Source organism: Eumetopias jubatus, unplaced genomic scaffold (assembly GCF_037043125.1).
Source record: "Eumetopias jubatus isolate StellerSeaLion01/CBP00866 unplaced genomic scaffold, mEumJub1_p1.0 scaffold_7, whole genome shotgun sequence".
NCBI classification, from domain to species: domain Eukaryota; kingdom Metazoa; phylum Chordata; class Mammalia; order Carnivora; family Otariidae; genus Eumetopias; species Eumetopias jubatus.
Genome location: NW_028274813.1, coordinates 8,439,084 through 8,456,671, shown reverse-complemented (window position 1 = coordinate 8,456,671; position 17,588 = coordinate 8,439,084). Strand labels below are relative to the sequence as shown.

At 34.4% G+C, this 17,588-nt stretch overlaps 1 protein-coding gene across 6 annotated transcripts in view; it reads left to right on the top strand.

Moving 5' to 3' along the window:
* PAPOLA (poly(A) polymerase alpha) overlaps window positions 1-17,588 on the top strand; it is a 58,096-nt gene that overhangs the window by 24,485 nt on the left and 16,023 nt on the right. For all 6 annotated transcript variants that reach the window (XM_028099074.2, XM_028099060.2, XM_028099043.2 and 3 more), the window contains exons 8-16: window positions 689-778; window positions 869-1,007; window positions 2,542-2,614; window positions 3,940-4,060; window positions 5,014-5,098; window positions 10,050-10,103; window positions 10,622-10,741; window positions 12,251-12,360; window positions 16,334-16,455. In XM_028099074.2, coding sequence (XP_027954875.1) covers window positions 689-778; window positions 869-1,007; window positions 2,542-2,614; window positions 3,940-4,060; window positions 5,014-5,098; window positions 10,050-10,103; window positions 10,622-10,741; window positions 12,251-12,360; window positions 16,334-16,455 — 914 coding nt within the window. The remainder of the gene's footprint in view (window positions 1-688; window positions 779-868; window positions 1,008-2,541; window positions 2,615-3,939; window positions 4,061-5,013; window positions 5,099-10,049; window positions 10,104-10,621; window positions 10,742-12,250; window positions 12,361-16,333; window positions 16,456-17,588) is intronic.

The window sequence follows — 17,588 nt, the reverse complement described above, 5'->3', positions numbered from 1 at the left end:
ACCTACTTCCATTTGCATAGTAGCAGTTTTTGTCAAATAGGAAATAGTTTTTAACTCAGATTTTATAATGGAGCTTTTTATAGCCACACTGTTTACCCATAGTGAGTCAAATAAAATATGCTTTACTTAATAGTTAAGACTGCAGAGGGGTATATGGTAATTTATTTTACTCACCAGTTTCTTGCACGGTTATTTCTTTTCTTCCTGGGACATTTAAAGACTAACATTTGTGCTCTCTTACTAGTGGTTTAGGTTTCACGGCATAACCCTAATTAATTGTGATCATGATATTCTTTGTAACCTTTTCAGCTGTTGTATTTAAAGGGGTTACTTCTGAACACTCTTGTATTTACATTGCTGTTGCCGTGCCCTGGCAAGAACAATTCTTGCAAACTTAAGTGGATTAAACCCTTGTCCGTATATCCCGACTGGAAGAAGTTTTAATTATATGATGAAAATTTGAGATTAGGCAGATTACAGATTCTTTGTGATACATTTGTGATAGGAGATAAAAATTTTAGACTTTTTATTTGCAATAAAAGTTTTAGATTTTTTATTTTAATGTTACTGATTCTATGAAATAAGTTTTTATTTAAGTTTGACATCAGTCTTAGAAAATTGAAAAGAAATATTATCATTAAACTTTTGATGATTTAACGTTCTGTTTTTTTCACTCCCTGTTAATCAGGTTGCAGGGTAACCGATGAAATTTTACATCTAGTACCAAACATTGACAACTTCAGGTTAACTCTGAGAGCTATCAAACTGTGGGCCAAACGTGAGTTCAGAATTTGTTGGCTAGCTTATTAAAGATGTTTCAGCTTTTGTTCAACACTAACTTTTCTTTTTGCTTTTCCCTTATCAACAGGCCACAACATCTATTCCAATATATTAGGTTTCCTCGGTGGTGTTTCCTGGGCTATGCTAGTAGCAAGAACTTGCCAGCTTTATCCAAATGCAATAGCATCAACTCTTGTACATAAATTTTTCTTGGTATTTTCTAAATGGTATGTGTTTAGATTATATTAAAATAAAATTGATTGTAGACACTGAAGTTTAGTCTTATTTCTATGACATTTCTGCAGCTGGTTTCAGATTCAAATTTTAGTTCATAATGTAGCCATTTAGGTAGTTTTGGGGAGATCATGTTGTGTATAAAATGGCAAACCTAAATTCCTTTCCTTTTCCCTAGCTTTCCCAGGGTAGTAAGGCAGGTGCTTTTTTGTGCTTCCTTATCCTCTAAATAAACCCTGAATTTTAGCTGTCATGTCTGCTAAAATCCAATGAACTTATATCAGTTTTAGGAAGTTTGGATAAAACTTATATATACCACTTCTTATGCTCTTTGGATTTTTCTAAATCTACAGGTCATTAGTTTCTTGGAATTACTTTTTTGCTTTCAGCTGCCCATTTATCTTTGGTAAAATATTAAAAATGTAATTGTATATAAAAAGCTTTTAAGAATAACTAAGTGTGAAAAATAGCAATTTTGTCATCCCTTTGAGGTCAGTCCTTAACTCAGGAGAGTTTGTTTTTTAAAGCTTCCTCATTTCAGTATGTTCACATTTGTCAATCATTATTTCTTTTAAGAAAAGTAAGATAAAAAATTATTGCCAATTCATATTAGTTGCTTTGGCCTAAAAGGTTTCTTGGTTTTTAATCAAATTGATCTTAGAGATTTTTCTTCCCGCTCTATACCTGCCAACCCCTGTACCTCCTCCCACTGCAAAAATAGTTTTTTTAGTGATTTTATACAAATTTAAATTATTGGAAATAATTTTATAATTTAGAACTCTGCCCCACTTTTCAGTACACATTCTCTTATTTATAGATTTGGTAGTGCTTAATCATATATAATCAGTTTTGATGAGATTGACTAAAGGATGTCAGAATTTCTGTAATGCTACACATACATAGCAAATAATATTTCTGAGAAGCTAAGCTTGCTACTAAGGATGGAAAATATTTTCCAATTTTTAATCTCTTCCATAAAAGACTGAGGTAGCTAACTTGAAGAATGCGTCTTGAAAACAATGTTATTCACGTCACAAAGTTTCATCACACATATTCATGTTAGAACCTTTAGGTTGTGAGATAAAATTTTCCTAATCAGTCTCTAATTATTCATACTCCTTTGCCTAAATGAGTTAACTTTTTCACCCTCACTTGTCTTTGGATGTAGCCAGTGTGAGAATAGGATTTTTGTCTTTCAAGAAGGGTTTATCCTGTTGAAGGTTGAGGTGAACACATTGGGTGTCTTGGGATAGTACTTTTTTATTTAAATAGTGCTTTATCAGTTCTTTGAGAGGCAGAGAAGATGTGTGACTTACCAGCCTGAGAAAGCTGCCAAATGGTTTAAGTATAGTTAGAGGAAAAGTACTTCGGGTAGTATTAACATCAACAGATAGACATAAAATATATATATCAAGAGGGCAAAATGAATGAAGAAGGCTCACATTCACAAATGCTGTATGTTTAACAAAATACGTTTAGATGGTAATATCCAATAGTCTTATCAAGTGCTACAATCTTTTTAAACAGGGAATGGCCAAATCCAGTGCTATTGAAACAGCCTGAAGAATGCAATCTTAATTTGCCTGTATGGGACCCAAGGGTTAGTGTATTATTTTTTCCCCTACAAATTCGCACTGTGCAATAACAAGTAAAAATCATCTGCATAATCTTCAGGGAGACTTCCCATCCTTTTATGTATGAGTGGACATGTCCGTATTACACTTTCTTTTAGATAACCTCAACTATAATTGTCCTCTGATGTGAGAAGCATAATTATGTACCCTGTAAACTCCTTTTAATTGTACATAGTTTATACTATCAAGTTCACTAACATTTTAATTTATTCTATATAGAACTACCTTGTAAGTCAAAGTTTGTGTGGGCATTTGTGCTTAAAAAAAAAAAAATAAAAGGATACTCAAAATCCCTGTATTTTTTTATTTGATCTAAATATTCTGTTAAAATTGGGTTGTGTTAGGAAAACTGTTTAACGTTTACATGTGGCAGATAACTTCTAAGCAGTATCACTCTAATTACTATGATGTAATTGTAAAAATTGGTTTGGATATTTCAGATTACAAAAACCTGGTTGGGATAAAAGAAGAGCTTCTGTTCCGCTTTTTGGGAAGTTACGACCTTTACCGCTTACTCAGTTTAAATGTTACCAACATGCACTTTATTAATTGATAAAAGAAATAACAGGTTTCAGTAAGGCTTTTTTTAGGTCTATAAAATTCTATTTTTCTATTAGTTTCCTATCTTACTGCAGTATTGAAAATTAAGTCAGTTTTAAGTCTGTTAATTACATCAAGCTATCTGTTTTCAAGTTTTCCAAACCTCAGGCATTTAATTTTGGAAGGATTTGAATTTACAGTTTCCTTCGTGGAAATATGTCACTTATCATTAGTATACAGATTAAGTTATTAAATCATTTCATTTTTTCTTAAAATAACACGGATAATATAGCCTCAGCATGTGTTAAGAAGCTTATACTTCCTATAAGTCAATGGTATATTAAAACTGTTTCCATCTTGTTTAAAATTTGTTTTGGAGAGAACACTATTTAGTATGACATTTCTGAAAAGTGTAATTGTGTGTGCATCCCCATTTCTGTTGTTGAAAAAAGAAAAACTAAACATCAATAGATGCTCAACTAGAACCTTTTTTGCTTGACAGGCACACTATTTCTAGTAAGGTTGCCAGGAATAGTCATGCCCAAATGATCAAATCTTCAGTTTAGACCAAATCTCTGATTCTCTGAAGAATTCCTATAAAAACAATGTCGCCTTACATGGTTTTTCTTTCTCAACTCCAGCTATGAATGAAATAAAATTTAATCATTGGTTCAGTTTAACAAGGGATAAAAAGTCCAAGTATCTGTTGCATATGTACTTGAAGAAACTGATTGGCTGTTGTTGTATGTAGGTAAACCCCAGTGATAGGTACCATCTTATGCCTATAATTACACCAGCATACCCACAACAGAACTCCACGTACAATGTGTCCGTTTCAACACGGATGGTCATGGTTGAGGAGTTTAAACAAGGTAAGTGTTTATCCTTATGCTCTCCTTTATACACGAAGGATCTACATACCATTGTAGACCCAGTAGTTGGCTATGCAGTTTAAAATGAAGAAAGCATTCACTGAAGTGGGTTTTGGTGTTTATTGATTGATTACAGTATATATTTGAGAATTGACTTGAAAAACTCAGTTTAATTCCTTTGAGGCAAAGTATTTTTGGTTATCTGCTAGAAAGCTAACCAGTTTAAAGCTATCCCCTTAGCTGGCCCTTTATGGGCTGCCTTAGTGCTGTACAGTTGCCATGTAAAGTTTTAAAATGCTACCAGTTTGTCTCCACTGGGTGACCTGAGAGATGCTTTTAGCAAGCTATATACTTGAAGAGAGCTTTGAGCAGGATTGCCTAAAGTGCCTATTATTTTGGAAGAACCTCTAAACTTTCTGAATCCCAGTAGTACTGTTCTAATTTTTTTGCCAAAAACGGTCTTTGAGGGAAGTAGCTGAAACAGGATTATTTGATTTGATTGATAATAGTCATGGAAACAGAATTAGCTGTACCACTACCAACTTCAAACTCAGTGTAAAATTCTTTTCTGTAGTCTGAAGAGGCTCTTCATGGGAGAATGTTGCTTAGAAACATCAGGAAGCTTGTTTTTAGAAAGGCAAGACTCAGCTTATGGGAAATTTTTCTTTCTCGGTTAACTCCAGTGCTTCAGTTTTTGGAAAGAGTCATCCTATGAGCATGGCATTTAGAGTAATGGTAATTTACCAGAAATTTGACTCTCAAAAACTCCAGCTTTTTGAAAAGTGTGTATGTATGTAAAAATCTCTGTGCTCTAAAGTCATAGGCTGAAATTGCTATTTGTTAAAATTAATGATTTTAGGATTATAGTGAATGCATGTGGTATGTTTAAGATCTTTAAAATTCTAGATTGTTAGACTGAAGCATGCCAACATTTTAATATGTTTTTAATTTAGGTCTTGCTATCACAGATGAAATTTTGCTGAGTAAGGCAGAGTGGTCCAAACTTTTTGAAGCTCCAAACTTCTTTCAAAAGTACAAGTATGTATTTTAAGGCATGTCAGACATGTTGCTCTCTTAAGTAATGGTTTCATGGTAGCATATGTGACATCTCCTCTTGCTAGACTAATGTAGTTTTTAATTTTCCTTTAAACATCTTCCATAGAATTTTCCTTCCTGTCACAGAGGGTGTACTGTTTTTAGTAAACCCTTTCTTTTTTCTTTGTCGGGGTGAAGTGTAGCCCTTATAGTTTCCTGCCTGGTATAACCAAACTCCTACGTTTGTAGCAACATCACTTCTGTAGGCGTCTTGTCATCACCAGAACTCTCAATCCGTATGCCTTGGCAAAGGAGTGAGCAGTTAAAATCTGCAGTTACTGTTCTCTCTTAGGAAACGAAGTATTTTCAGCCAGTTCTGGAAACTTACTGTTGAGATTCTATATAACCATAGGCAGAGCTTATAAAATGTCAACATAGAGTCAGTAAAGTGTTTCCAATAGTTCTAGCACATGATTGGCCTACCATTTTACCCTAATGTTAATAAAGCCCCTTCAGATATTTCTTGGAATCTAAGTGGGTGTAATATTTTTTACTAATGATTTTAATATAATGATTTAATACCTTAGTACAGGTTAAACGCCTGATTGTGTTGGTTTTGATGAAAATTGTAAGTTATAATAAATCTTACTTTTTAAAAAAAAAAACGGACTTGCACTTTTATTTGCCCTGAGCTGAAAACTTGCCAAAGTCCCACTTAAATTTTTTTTTCTTTAATGCTTGAAACTTTCCTGACCATTTGATCTTGTGTTGGATTGTGTTTTGTAATAATCTAAGCAAGATTGCTTTATGCTATTTCCCCAATTAAAAACAAGAATGATGACCTTCATGATGTCTCTGTGTTTTGTTTCTGTATCTTTTGCATGAAAAAGCAATATGGAGCCAGCTTAATTGTTGTGTTCTGGGAGCACTGCACTGTCAGTTAATATTTAAATAGCTTAACATTGAATGCTCTTGTTTACTACTTACTCCCCATAAGTTGTGCTTTTCCATTTGGCAGATAATTTTTTGTTTTTTATTTTAACCGATGTTGAGGAAGTACCTTTGAACATTTAAACTAATAAAACATATATTCTGATATTTAAAAAGAAACTACAACATCAAAGTACATAATTGCTTGTATGGAGAATAAGGAAGAAACTGGTTTTATAGAAAAATATCAGCATCTCTTAATCCCTGAGAATCAAAGACTAAGCTAGATTCATTCTTTTTCCTGTTTCACTTCCTCATAGGACTAAGGTGGGTAGAATGAAGTTCTTGAAAGTACTTAAGTGGCTTCCTTCACTTGAAGAAAGATTAATTGTTGAAACCTTGATAGTGTCATCTATTTGAATAAATTTGCATTACTAGAACTTCCGAAGGTTTTTTTTTTTTTAAGCTTAATCTTTTGTCTTTTAGAAGTTTTAAGCTATCCTTTATGCCAAATAGTACCTATAAGGGCTTCAGTGGACTGAGTAAAAGGTCATAGATTATTGTCTTTACTGAATTCTCTTGAAACAAATCATTGTAGATGATCAAAAACGACTTCAAGCATGATTAGGTATGAGGAGGTAACAACAAGAAGAGGAAATTATATCAGAAAAATTTAAGTTTTAGCTGTGAGTCCTGAGAAAACAGATTTGAAAACCTGACAATAATGGGCTAGTTTTATCTATACCGAATCCTATTTATATTTTTAACTTCTCCAAAAGTTTTCCTCTTTATAATATCTAGTGCTTACTATCATTAGAATGTAGAGGTAGTCACAGGTTTGAATTTTTCTTTTAACGTATCACATGTAATACTCCCCAAATTGGCTGTACAACTGAATTGAAATGCTTCGTTTTCTCTTGAGTCAAAGTTGGTTTAGCCTTATTTGAAGTATATCCTGAAAGTAGTGCCATTTGTTATGTATTGGATTTTAAATTGTAATATGCCTGCCTGTCATTCTTGGAAGGGAGGGAAGCATGGGGGAAATTCCATTTTCTTAAAAAGTAGAAAAGTCATCTAACAGAAGATCTCAGTGTTCCTTAAGAAAAAGGGGTAACATTGCTTTGTGCAATTTTAAATAACTATAAGAAGACATTTTTCATGTTTTTCCTTTAAGATAATTCGAGTTGACACGTAGCAATGAAGTAAATCATTGACATAGGAAATGGTGAATACTTATTTCAGGTATTCCATTTCACTAGGAAAAGAAGGAGGAAAGATAATAGCAAGAGGCCAGCATGTTCTCTAAGGTGTAAGATTAATTATAATTTCAAGGAGTATGTGTGAATAGAATAATTTAGCCTTCAAATGTTTTAAAAACTTAATAAAATACTGAACTTTAACTCTTGGTCCTGAGTTAAAGATGGAATTATAAGGATTTTTCTCTAAGATAATTAGATTTTTAGTGAACATATCTGAGCTATAATCTACCTAGGTAAAATATTAATGTGATGAAATGGCCAGGAAACCTACTTATATACTGTTTTTTGGGGGTAAATAATTTTTAGGTAATAAAAGCAACTAAATTGTTCTTAGGAATTTTTAAATAGGTTTTAATTCATTGGGGATACATTTTTATAGTAAAATTTTTTATTGGAAGCTGGAAATCTTTAAATTTGGGGAAAAGTTAATGACTGTTGCATTGACTTCAAAGTGTCTCCTGAAGGCATTTGAGTATCTTGAGCAAATAAATGGTGGTGGCAGTTGGAAATTGGAGATCCCCATTCTTTGGGGCAGCAATAAAAAAGATATGTAGTCTAAATTTAGAAATACTTCTTTTGGTCTCTTATGTTTTCTGATAGGGATCTTAGGAATTGAATACCAGTTCTGGTTTTTAAAACTTAACAAACTCGGTTGGTATTTTGGTTTCAGTTTCTTAGCTGGATGAGTATAAATGGATTCCATTTTATAAATGGATTCCTAATGGCAGGTTATTTCTATTAAGCTTAATTATTGTATTTTATATCTCCTTTTTTTGCTTAAATGTGGCTGAGTAAAGGACATAACCACGCCCCCCAGGCTCCCCTCTTTGCAATAAGTGCCAAAGTTGAACTTTTTAAACTTCAAAACTTTAAACTTTGAATTCCAACAAAATTATGTTCAAATGGATTGTATGTTTTGCCTTTGTAAATAGAGAACATTTGTGCATCATTTGTTGAAGACTCAGGTGGTAATTAAGAACATCCATTTTAATAGTGTGGTAAAAGTAGAGACTGAGAGTCTTATCCCTGTCCTAGGTGAATGCAGACAACTTTGCTTTTTTGTTTTTGTGTACATGCCTGCTTTTTATAGTTTGTTGTCTCCTGTTGTAAGTTGTTACACTTCTGTCGAGAGAGCTCTTCCTCCATCTTCCTTCGCCCCGCCCCCAGCTGCCCATTTCCAATCTCCCAGGGACTGGAAATCGGGTTACTGAGCTTGTTAGGATTTTGGTGCATTTAAGAGAATTTAAGGGCTCTCAGAGTGGGTTTCTGTGTACGTAAAATGCATGAGCTTTTAGTGCTTTTATGTGACTTTTATTTATTTGAGCCATCTGTTTGTTCTGTATATTTGGTTTGATCCAAATAATGCTGAACAAATTTAAACTGGTGGTAAAGGAAGTACTGGTCTGTATGGATTTGAGCTGCATATTCACATATCTGTCTACATGTTTTCATATTTATACATACTACCTCCGTTACCGTAAGTTTGATAAGTCCTTGAAGTTAGCTCATTTGAGCCTCACTTTTCCCCTGCCAGTTAAGAGGCATTACCCTATATTACAGATGACGTATATATACAAGTCTCATACCTGGGTTACATAGTTATGAAGAATCATAACCATTTTTCAGATACTTAATGAGCATAAATAATAAGTAATCAAATGGAATAGTTTAAGGAAGAATGGTTAAAAATGCTTTAACTTGCCAAATTTTCACTGTCCCTTGCCTAAATATCTTCTCTCTCTCTCTCTCTCTCTCTCTCTCTTTTTTGATGGCTAATTTAAACTGGGGTTAATAGTTTTTTCCTGGCCTATGTCAGGTATTTGGTTTTGGTCCGAAACCTCATTTATAAGATGTGAAAGATAAGGGTTTCAGCCCTTTTTTTTTTTAAAAGAGTAAACTAATTTAAAAATTTTCATCATACTCTGGTTTTTCAGACTAGTATCCATACTAGGTAATGTCAGTTTGCTTTTTTGTGAGGTAGGTTCTGGTGAGAAGTTTGGCTTCCAGCACCTCTGAAATGGGTTCTGTGGAAGAGTATATTGGACTGAACTTTTTTAGTATCATAAAATTACATGAATTATATTTTAGTTGTAAATAGTTTTAAAAAGATTTAAAATAGTATTTAGTTTTGATAGCATTTTGTAAAATGAAAACTTGTCTTTAATGGGATTGGATTCTGCATAAAAATCAGATTTCTTCTTTGCTCTCATGTTAGTCATGTCTGCTTTTTAATAGAAATTTATACTGTTACTTGAAAAAAATCATGAGGCCTGTCTTCAGTATTCAGTTTAATTTTTGCTACCTATTAATTTGAGCTAAAAAGCATGGTGTGTTTGAACTATTTTTGAGCTTACTGATGTAATATGTATACTTAGTGATCCTGTTTTTGTGGCTAAAGCCTTGGTGCATTGTTATTAAAACAACTTTGTTATAGTAGATTATATTTTAGTGAGCAGCTTATAGATATAAAGCATTCCACCGGAGTCTTTGAACCAAACTATCAATTAGTGTTTATTCATTGTTCTTGAATTAAGCTGCTTTGGGATAATTTATAAAATCACTCTTTTTCAGAAGAATTAAACTCACCAATAGTTAGAAACTTGTGGTATTTAGCTTTTATGATTTTATGTACATTTTGAGATTGCAATCCCCCTTGCTAAACTGTTGCTGATCTGTAACTGTAACAAAGCTATTACATTAGGGTGTTAATATCCAGCACAAAGCAGTTAAATAAAATAAATAGCATGTTGTCTTTATCTCCAAAGGCATTATATTGTACTTCTAGCAAGTGCACCAACAGAAAAACAACGCCTAGAATGGTGAGTATAAGATTAGACTTTACAGAGAAAATAAGCAAAAATCAATCAGATAGCTACAGAACACAGCAGATGGGAGAAAGTTTGTCCTCTCATCCAGTCTGGTTTTATTCATAAATGGAACTTTACTACTTGTAATGGAAGTGTAGGAATTTGGGGATCCGTATGCAACTTTGTTTTTTGTTTCCCTTACGGAGATCCATTTATCATTAACTATATTTAAAGTGCTTTGTTTTAGCTTACTGATTTTTTTCCTTTAAATATTTGCAGGGATGTCTTTTGTAACCTTCTTAGTTTGAAATGTGGCTTGATTATCCTTCCTCAGTTTTTGCTTCAGCATTTTTGTTTAGAGCCTAAGACTGGTTTTATCTATGGGAGTTCAGATGGTTGAACTGCCCTCACATGTATTTAAGTATGATCTTCATATTACTGCTTTGTGTAACATATTTTGACTTTGTGCATTTTATTTTATTTTTTAAATTAACCAGAATTTTCATTAATACTAAGTGACATTTGTTCAGGGTGGGCTTGGTGGAGTCAAAAATCCGAATCCTGGTTGGAAGTTTGGAGAAGAATGAATTTATTACACTGGCTCATGTGAATCCCCAGTCATTTCCAGCACCCAAAGAAAATCCTGACAAGTAAGCAGTCTTCTAATTTAATCTAGTTGCCTTCTCTCCTTTTTAACTTTTACTCATAGAAGCTTTCTATAGGCAGTTTTTAATAACTAGAGTCACCATTCTGTTGATCACATATGGCACAAAACCAATTTGAGATTAGTAGATTAGGTTTTCCAGATCAGAAACACTGAGGAGACAAATTATTTCTTGAGAAAAATCAATACTAAAATGGTTTTCTCTGGTAATAGTCTAATGATGGTACCTATGAACTAATTAGAGTTCAAATTCTGCATATCTGCCTTTTAGCATTTCTTAAAATTTCTTTCTTCTCACCCATATTATACAGTGGTCGTCAGAATAGCTGCTATCCCAAACATGTCTTGCCTTTCATCTTAACTTTTTGAAAGAGAGAACATGCTTTCAATTTACCTTGCAAAAAATCTGATTTGTGATAGATTCTGAAACACTGGGAAGATCTGTTAATAAAAGGCTCACATTATTCTTTTAAGGGTCTTTCATAGGTCAATTTCTGGTTCAGTTGCTGTATTATTATTTATGTGAGATTCTACTTTGCCTGTACTTTGTTGCATTTGGAAGGTGAGGGGAGTTTTAGTAATGAGCTTTTTAAAAAAAATAAAGTAGCATTAAAGAAAGATTGAAAAATATAGGCGAATCGATCATTTGAGATTGTACTGCAGTGGTATAGCCGTTACTCTGATTTGTTGATACAGATTATTTCCTTTTGCAGTCCTGTAAAAAGTGTTATTTGAGCTTTTTATAATTTTTTGTTGCTGCAGTCTTAATTATTAAGACTGATCCATTCAGCACATAGATGATTAAATGTTCAAAAGTAGCTGAATCACCCATTGTTCCTATTATTACGCTATAGTCAAATTACTGTTCATGTCATCTTTTCTTCTTTTTCTTTTTTAAAAAAAAGATTTATTTATTTTAGAGAGAGAGCAGGGGTTGGGGGAAAAGGAGCGGAGGGAGAAGGAGAGAGAAACCCAAGCAGGCTCCGTGCTGAGTGCTGAACCTAACACGGGGCTCAATCCCACGACCCATGGACCCATGAGATCACAACCTGAGCCGAAACCCAAGAGTCGGATGCTCAAGCCGACAGCACCACCCAGGCGCCCCTCATGCCACCTTTTCAACTGAGTTTTAAAATTTTAAGGAATATATATTAAGTTCTAGTTAAAATTTTATGGCTAGAATAAATTTTTTTTCAGATTTTTCTAAAATGTGTTATTCCTTTTCCCTTGTTAGTTTGAACATAATTTTTGTTGTGCCTTTGGTACTTCTGGATCATCATTAACATTGGCTGTCAGTACCCTGTTTAGTAATAGGACTATGAAGGGCAGGCATGGGGGAGAACTTGGAGTTTTGATGGAGTTTTGGTTTAGAACTTTACTTAGTTTGCTTATACATTTGTATTCCAAGTTTTTCCACATACCTCAGGTTGTCAACCACATTGATAATGTTTTCATGAAGTCTTGATAAACTAGTAACACTTTTCTTACTTTGCAGGGAAGAATTTCGCACGATGTGGGTGATTGGGTTAGTGTTTAAAAAAACAGAAAACTCTGAAAATCTCAGTGTTGATCTCACCTATGATATTCAGTCTTTCACAGATACAGGTATATCTCTCCTTGGATGATCAAAACACGTAACTTGCATATTTGAATTTGTCTTCGTGTGACATTTGCAGTAACTGTTAATTGGGAATATTGAACAGTGATTATCAGAATAATTTTAATGTTTTGGATTAGATTAGTTTCAGTCATGTCTAATAGATAAATGGGTTTTTTTCCTTTGTGATTTTATTAAAGCACAGGGACGGGACCCGTGGGCAGAAAGAGCTGCCACAAAATGGTTTTGGTGTTGTTTTGTATTGTAGATTAAAGTTAAGTAGGACCATTTTAAATTGGTTCACAGTTATTTATGAAATTAGAAACCATCTGAGTATTTGATTGTGTAAAAGACTGAGTCTGTGTCTGACTGCCTCAATAATCTTGGGGCTTAGACGTTTACACAGCTAGACTTCTGGTGATGTGAGGAAATTTTATCTCTGTGTCAAATATAGACACGTGTTGATTTACGGGTATAGGGTGATTAGAGCTATATTTCAGATTGACCTATACCCTGAGAGAGAAAACTGAGTTATAACAGTTTATCTAAAGAACAAATGGGCGTAGTTCACAGGAGTGAAGGCTATAGATAGAGACAGTGATGAACACACAGGCCCAGTGACTAGAAGGCATACTTACGTAGTCGGGCAGCTGCGCCTGTGCGTGGAATCACTAGCACTGTCACATCTGGGAGCTGCTCCTGATCGGGTGCTGTCTGTTGGGATTCTGACCATCAGCAGCCTTGCTGTTGGTGATTCAGTAGCAGTTAAAGTTTCAAATGAAACAAGATGAACTCTAAATGAGACACATGGCAGTTGCCTTCTTGGAAAATTCAGATTAAAAATATTCTGTTTCTTACGAAAACTTGAGTTGCTTTCTTTCAAATAAGTGATAATTGATAAGTAGGTTTTTCATTTTTAGGAATATAAGTGGAATATGGCACAGTTCTTTATGGTGAGGAACATTGAAAGATAGTGTCCCTAGCAAGTAGTAACCCTTAATAACCGTGACAACAAAAACACTCATAGATTTTTTAGGATGTGATTTGGAGGGTGGTAACTCCACTTGCTGAATGCCACAGAAGTGTTTTTTTCCAGAGTAAAAATTCTGATATCAACTTAAACTATAAACTAAGAAATCATGTAGAGATACTTGAATTAGAAAATTGGTTCTGTGCATTTCATCTCAGTTGTTTATCAAAGATTGTGCTAATGAGCCATCAAGATTTTCAAGGAGCTTTTATTTTGGGAGGGAAATGTTTAGTTGTCCTGGACCTTGAAACATTTTAATGGAATACTTTGTGGGATTTTCTTTTTTCTTTCTTTTTTTTAATATTTTATTGGAGAGAGCCAGAGAGAGTGCTCATGCGCATAAGCCCACACAAGCCGGGGGGGGGGGGGGGGGGAGGTGCAGGGGGAAGGGAGAAGCAGGCTCCCCACTGAGCAGAGAGCCCCACTCGGGGCTCCATCCCAGGACCCTGAGATCATGACCTGAGCGGAAGGCAGATGCCTAACCGATTGAGCCACCCAGGTGCCCCCTTTGTGGGATTGTCTTTTTCTTTTTTTTTTTAAATTAATTTATTTTTATTTAAATTCAATTAACATAATGTATTATTGGTTTCAGAGGTAGAGGTTAGTGATTAATCAGTCTTCTATAACACCCAGTGCTCATCACATCATGTGCCTCCTTAATGTCCATCACCCAGTTAGCCCATCCCCCTACCCCTCTCCCCTCCAGCAACCCTCAGTTTGTTTCCTATGCTTAAGAGTCTCTTTTGGTTTGTCTCCCTCTCTGATTTCGTCTTGTTTTATTTTTTTTCCTCTCTTCCCCTATAATCCTCTGTTTTGTTTCCTAAATTCCATGTATCAGCGAGATCATCTGATAATTGTCTTTCTCTGATTGACTTATTTCGCTTTAGCATAACACCCTCTAGTTTCATCCATGTTGTTGCAGATAGGAAGATTTTATTTATTTTTTTTTTGGTGACTGAGTAGTATTCCATTGGATATATATACCACATCTTCTTTATCCATTCATCTGTTTATGGACATTTGGGCTCTTTCCATGGTTTGGCTATTGTGGACATTGCTGCTATAAACAGTGGGGTGCAGGTGCCCCTTTGGATCACTACATTTGTATCTTTGGGGTAAATACCCAGTAGTGCAATTGCTGGGTCTCAGGTAGCTCTATTTTCAACCCTTTGAGGAACCTCCATGCTGCTTTCCAGAGTGGCTGCACCAGCTTGCATTCTTTGTGGGATTTTCAATTCTCAAATTCTTACTTCCAGTCTCTTCCAACTTCAGATCTTTCCGATCTCAGGTATTGGTAGCTATATCCCTGTAGTTGTTCGAGCTAGAAATCTTGGAGTCCTCCTTGACTCCTGTTTTTCTCATAACTTGATGTTAATGCGTTAAAAAATCCTTTTGCCTCTACTTTTGCTATCCATTGAGATTCCTGCTACTAATTGCTATTTCTACTGCTATCACACTAGTCCAAGCCATTTGTCATTGCTCTGTTGTATTACTCCCATTACTAGTTTCCCTGGCCTGTCCTAGCCCAGTTATTAATGGGATAATAGTTATTCTCACCCAGCATCCAAAATGATACTAAGCCAAATCATGTCTTGCCTGCTTAAAACCTGTAATGGCTACCAATCTCATTTGGAAAGAAGTTGAAGTCCTTCCTTACTGTGGTTTGCAAGCTTTTAACTAATCTGGCCTTCTCATTATGTCTGTGGCCTCATTTCCTGTTATAAGTTCAGAATCCTTTATTCCATATGTCTTGGGGCCAGAAAGTAATAAAGTTAGTAAGTAAAATTCCTAGTGGGGCTTGGAGCAACATTTGGTAGTCAGTGACGGTAACATTTCTTCAGGGAACTGTTCAGGATTCACATTAAGCAAAGGTAGAGACCAAATAGCCACAAATAGGTGAGATCAGGGTTTGTTTTTGTCAGATGAGTTTTGGTGCCAATTATAGGAGGAACTTATGTGTCGGGAGCATTTGGGATTTTAGAATTGCTCTTAAGGGATTATGGATCTTGACTTTTCCTTCTCCTCAGTGGCCTTTTTGTTTTACTTAGATATTCCAGACATGCTCTCAACTGAGGACATTTTGTCCTTGACCTTGGATCTTCCTGGAATGCGGTTCCATCAGTTATTTTTGCTTACTTCACTTTCACTCTCCACTCTGATGTCCTCTCAGTTTCTATGCTGAGCTTCTTGTCTTCTTCCCTACTCAGTCTTTCTCCATAGCACTATCATCATCTGATATGAAATATATTTTACTTTATTGTTTCCTCTTTATTGTATTGTCCCTACTAGAATGTAGACTCTGAAGTTCTTTTGGTCTCTTATTCTCTGCTCTATCCCCCCGTGTGATACAGTATTGGTGCTCAATAAATAATTTGTCATATGACTGAGTGAATGGATTTTTCCATTTGGGGATTCTCTGGAACTTACTTGGATGAATTTATCTTTAGCATTTTCTTTTTGTTCCTGTGACCTCTATTATTTGAGTTATTCTGTAATAGAAGATGTTAACTACTTGTCTTAAATTTTTATCCTATAGGTTCTTGAAAAGGTATCTTTGGGTTTAGTCAGTAAGTTTGACTTTTGCTGCATTTGTTACATAATTGGGCTAGAATTTTAAATAATAGTGGTAGCACAAAAGGGTATGAAGAAGCCCTTTTTTTCCCAGTTCTGCTTCTTAAAGAGTTACTCTTCAAAGTTATTATCTTAAGAGTAATTAACTGGAAGAGTTAGTATACTTTGTGCTTTTATTCATTATATAGACCTTGTGGTAAAAGGTGCTTAGAGTTTGCTCAGGCAATGGATTATGTCAGATTAGAGAGAATATTGGCCTGATAGTTTTATGCACAGGATTGCTAGAAAAGGATCCCTACTTAGAATAGCTTCTCCTAGGTGAGTTTAACTGCCTTTGTTAAAATGTTTCTATTTCTTGTAACAATTTCCTAATTGTGTAGTTTATAGGCAAGCAATAAACAGCAAGATGTTTGAGGTGGACATGAAAATTGCTGCAATGCATGTAAAAAGAAAGCAACTCCATCAACTACTACCTAATCATGTTCTTCAGAAAAAGAAAAAGGTAAATTTAGAAAGTACTTACAAAAGCATTACTAACGTAGTGTTTTTACTGTATTCAGTCTGTCAGTACTTCAACATTTAGACTCAGTTTAAGTCATGCTTGAAGTAGATCACAGCATTTTAAAAAAATCTGTTCCAGGGAGCAGTTCCATTATGTGAAACCTTGCTCCCAGTCGCGTTTCTTGCATGTACTTGCAGACCTCAGATAGATTAGTGGCGATGCTTCCTATCCTTATTTTATGTAAGTTTATAGTCTCTTTCAGAGTCTTATGTTCTTATCCACTCAATACCCACATCAGTATTTAATTTCCTTTCCTTTAAAAAGTAAACTAGGTAATATGTGGATAAATTAATTATGTGACTTTTTATAAAAATGGCTTTGTTAAGAATTATAGATGGGTATTATTGAAAAATTAAGTTATTGAATATAAAGATCACAAACAGAGGTGATCAGAGTTAATGTTTTGTAGAATGTCGTTCTGGTAATAGTGCTTCCTGTTGAATAACTTACAGCCATATTCTTATTTAGACTTGCTATAAAGGACATATTAGAATTTTAGTGCATAGGTGATAATTACATTTTTACTTTATGTGACTTCAAGAATAGGTGGCTTATTTCTATAATGGAATATACACTGCAGTGAAAATGAATGGATTAGAGCTACATCTATTAATATGTTCATTTAAAAGGTTCTGATGAATATGTACTATTTAATTTTATATAAGGTTTACAAGTTTAAAAGATGTAAAACAATATATTATTTAAGAGACTATGAAAGAAAAGTATAGCATATATTATGGTACAAGTGTCTTAAGTCAAGGACAAGAACTTTGGAGTAGATAAAGCTGGTTCAATTTCAGGTTCCACTGCTTCCCAGCTGTGAGACTTGGGCCAGCCATATCATGAACATCATGTTCTTGATTTGCTTCTTCTCTAAAATTAGGATAATATATTTACCTACCTCATTAGATATTTTGTGAGGATGACAATGAGTTAATACCTATAACAAGGTGGTTTTGGCTAGTGCTTGGCACATTGCGAATGCGCATTTGTTTCTGTTATCACCATAACTTGAGGTAGAGGTACTTTTTTATATTGGTCTAAAATGCAGTTTTAAAAGGCATTTTTGTTTT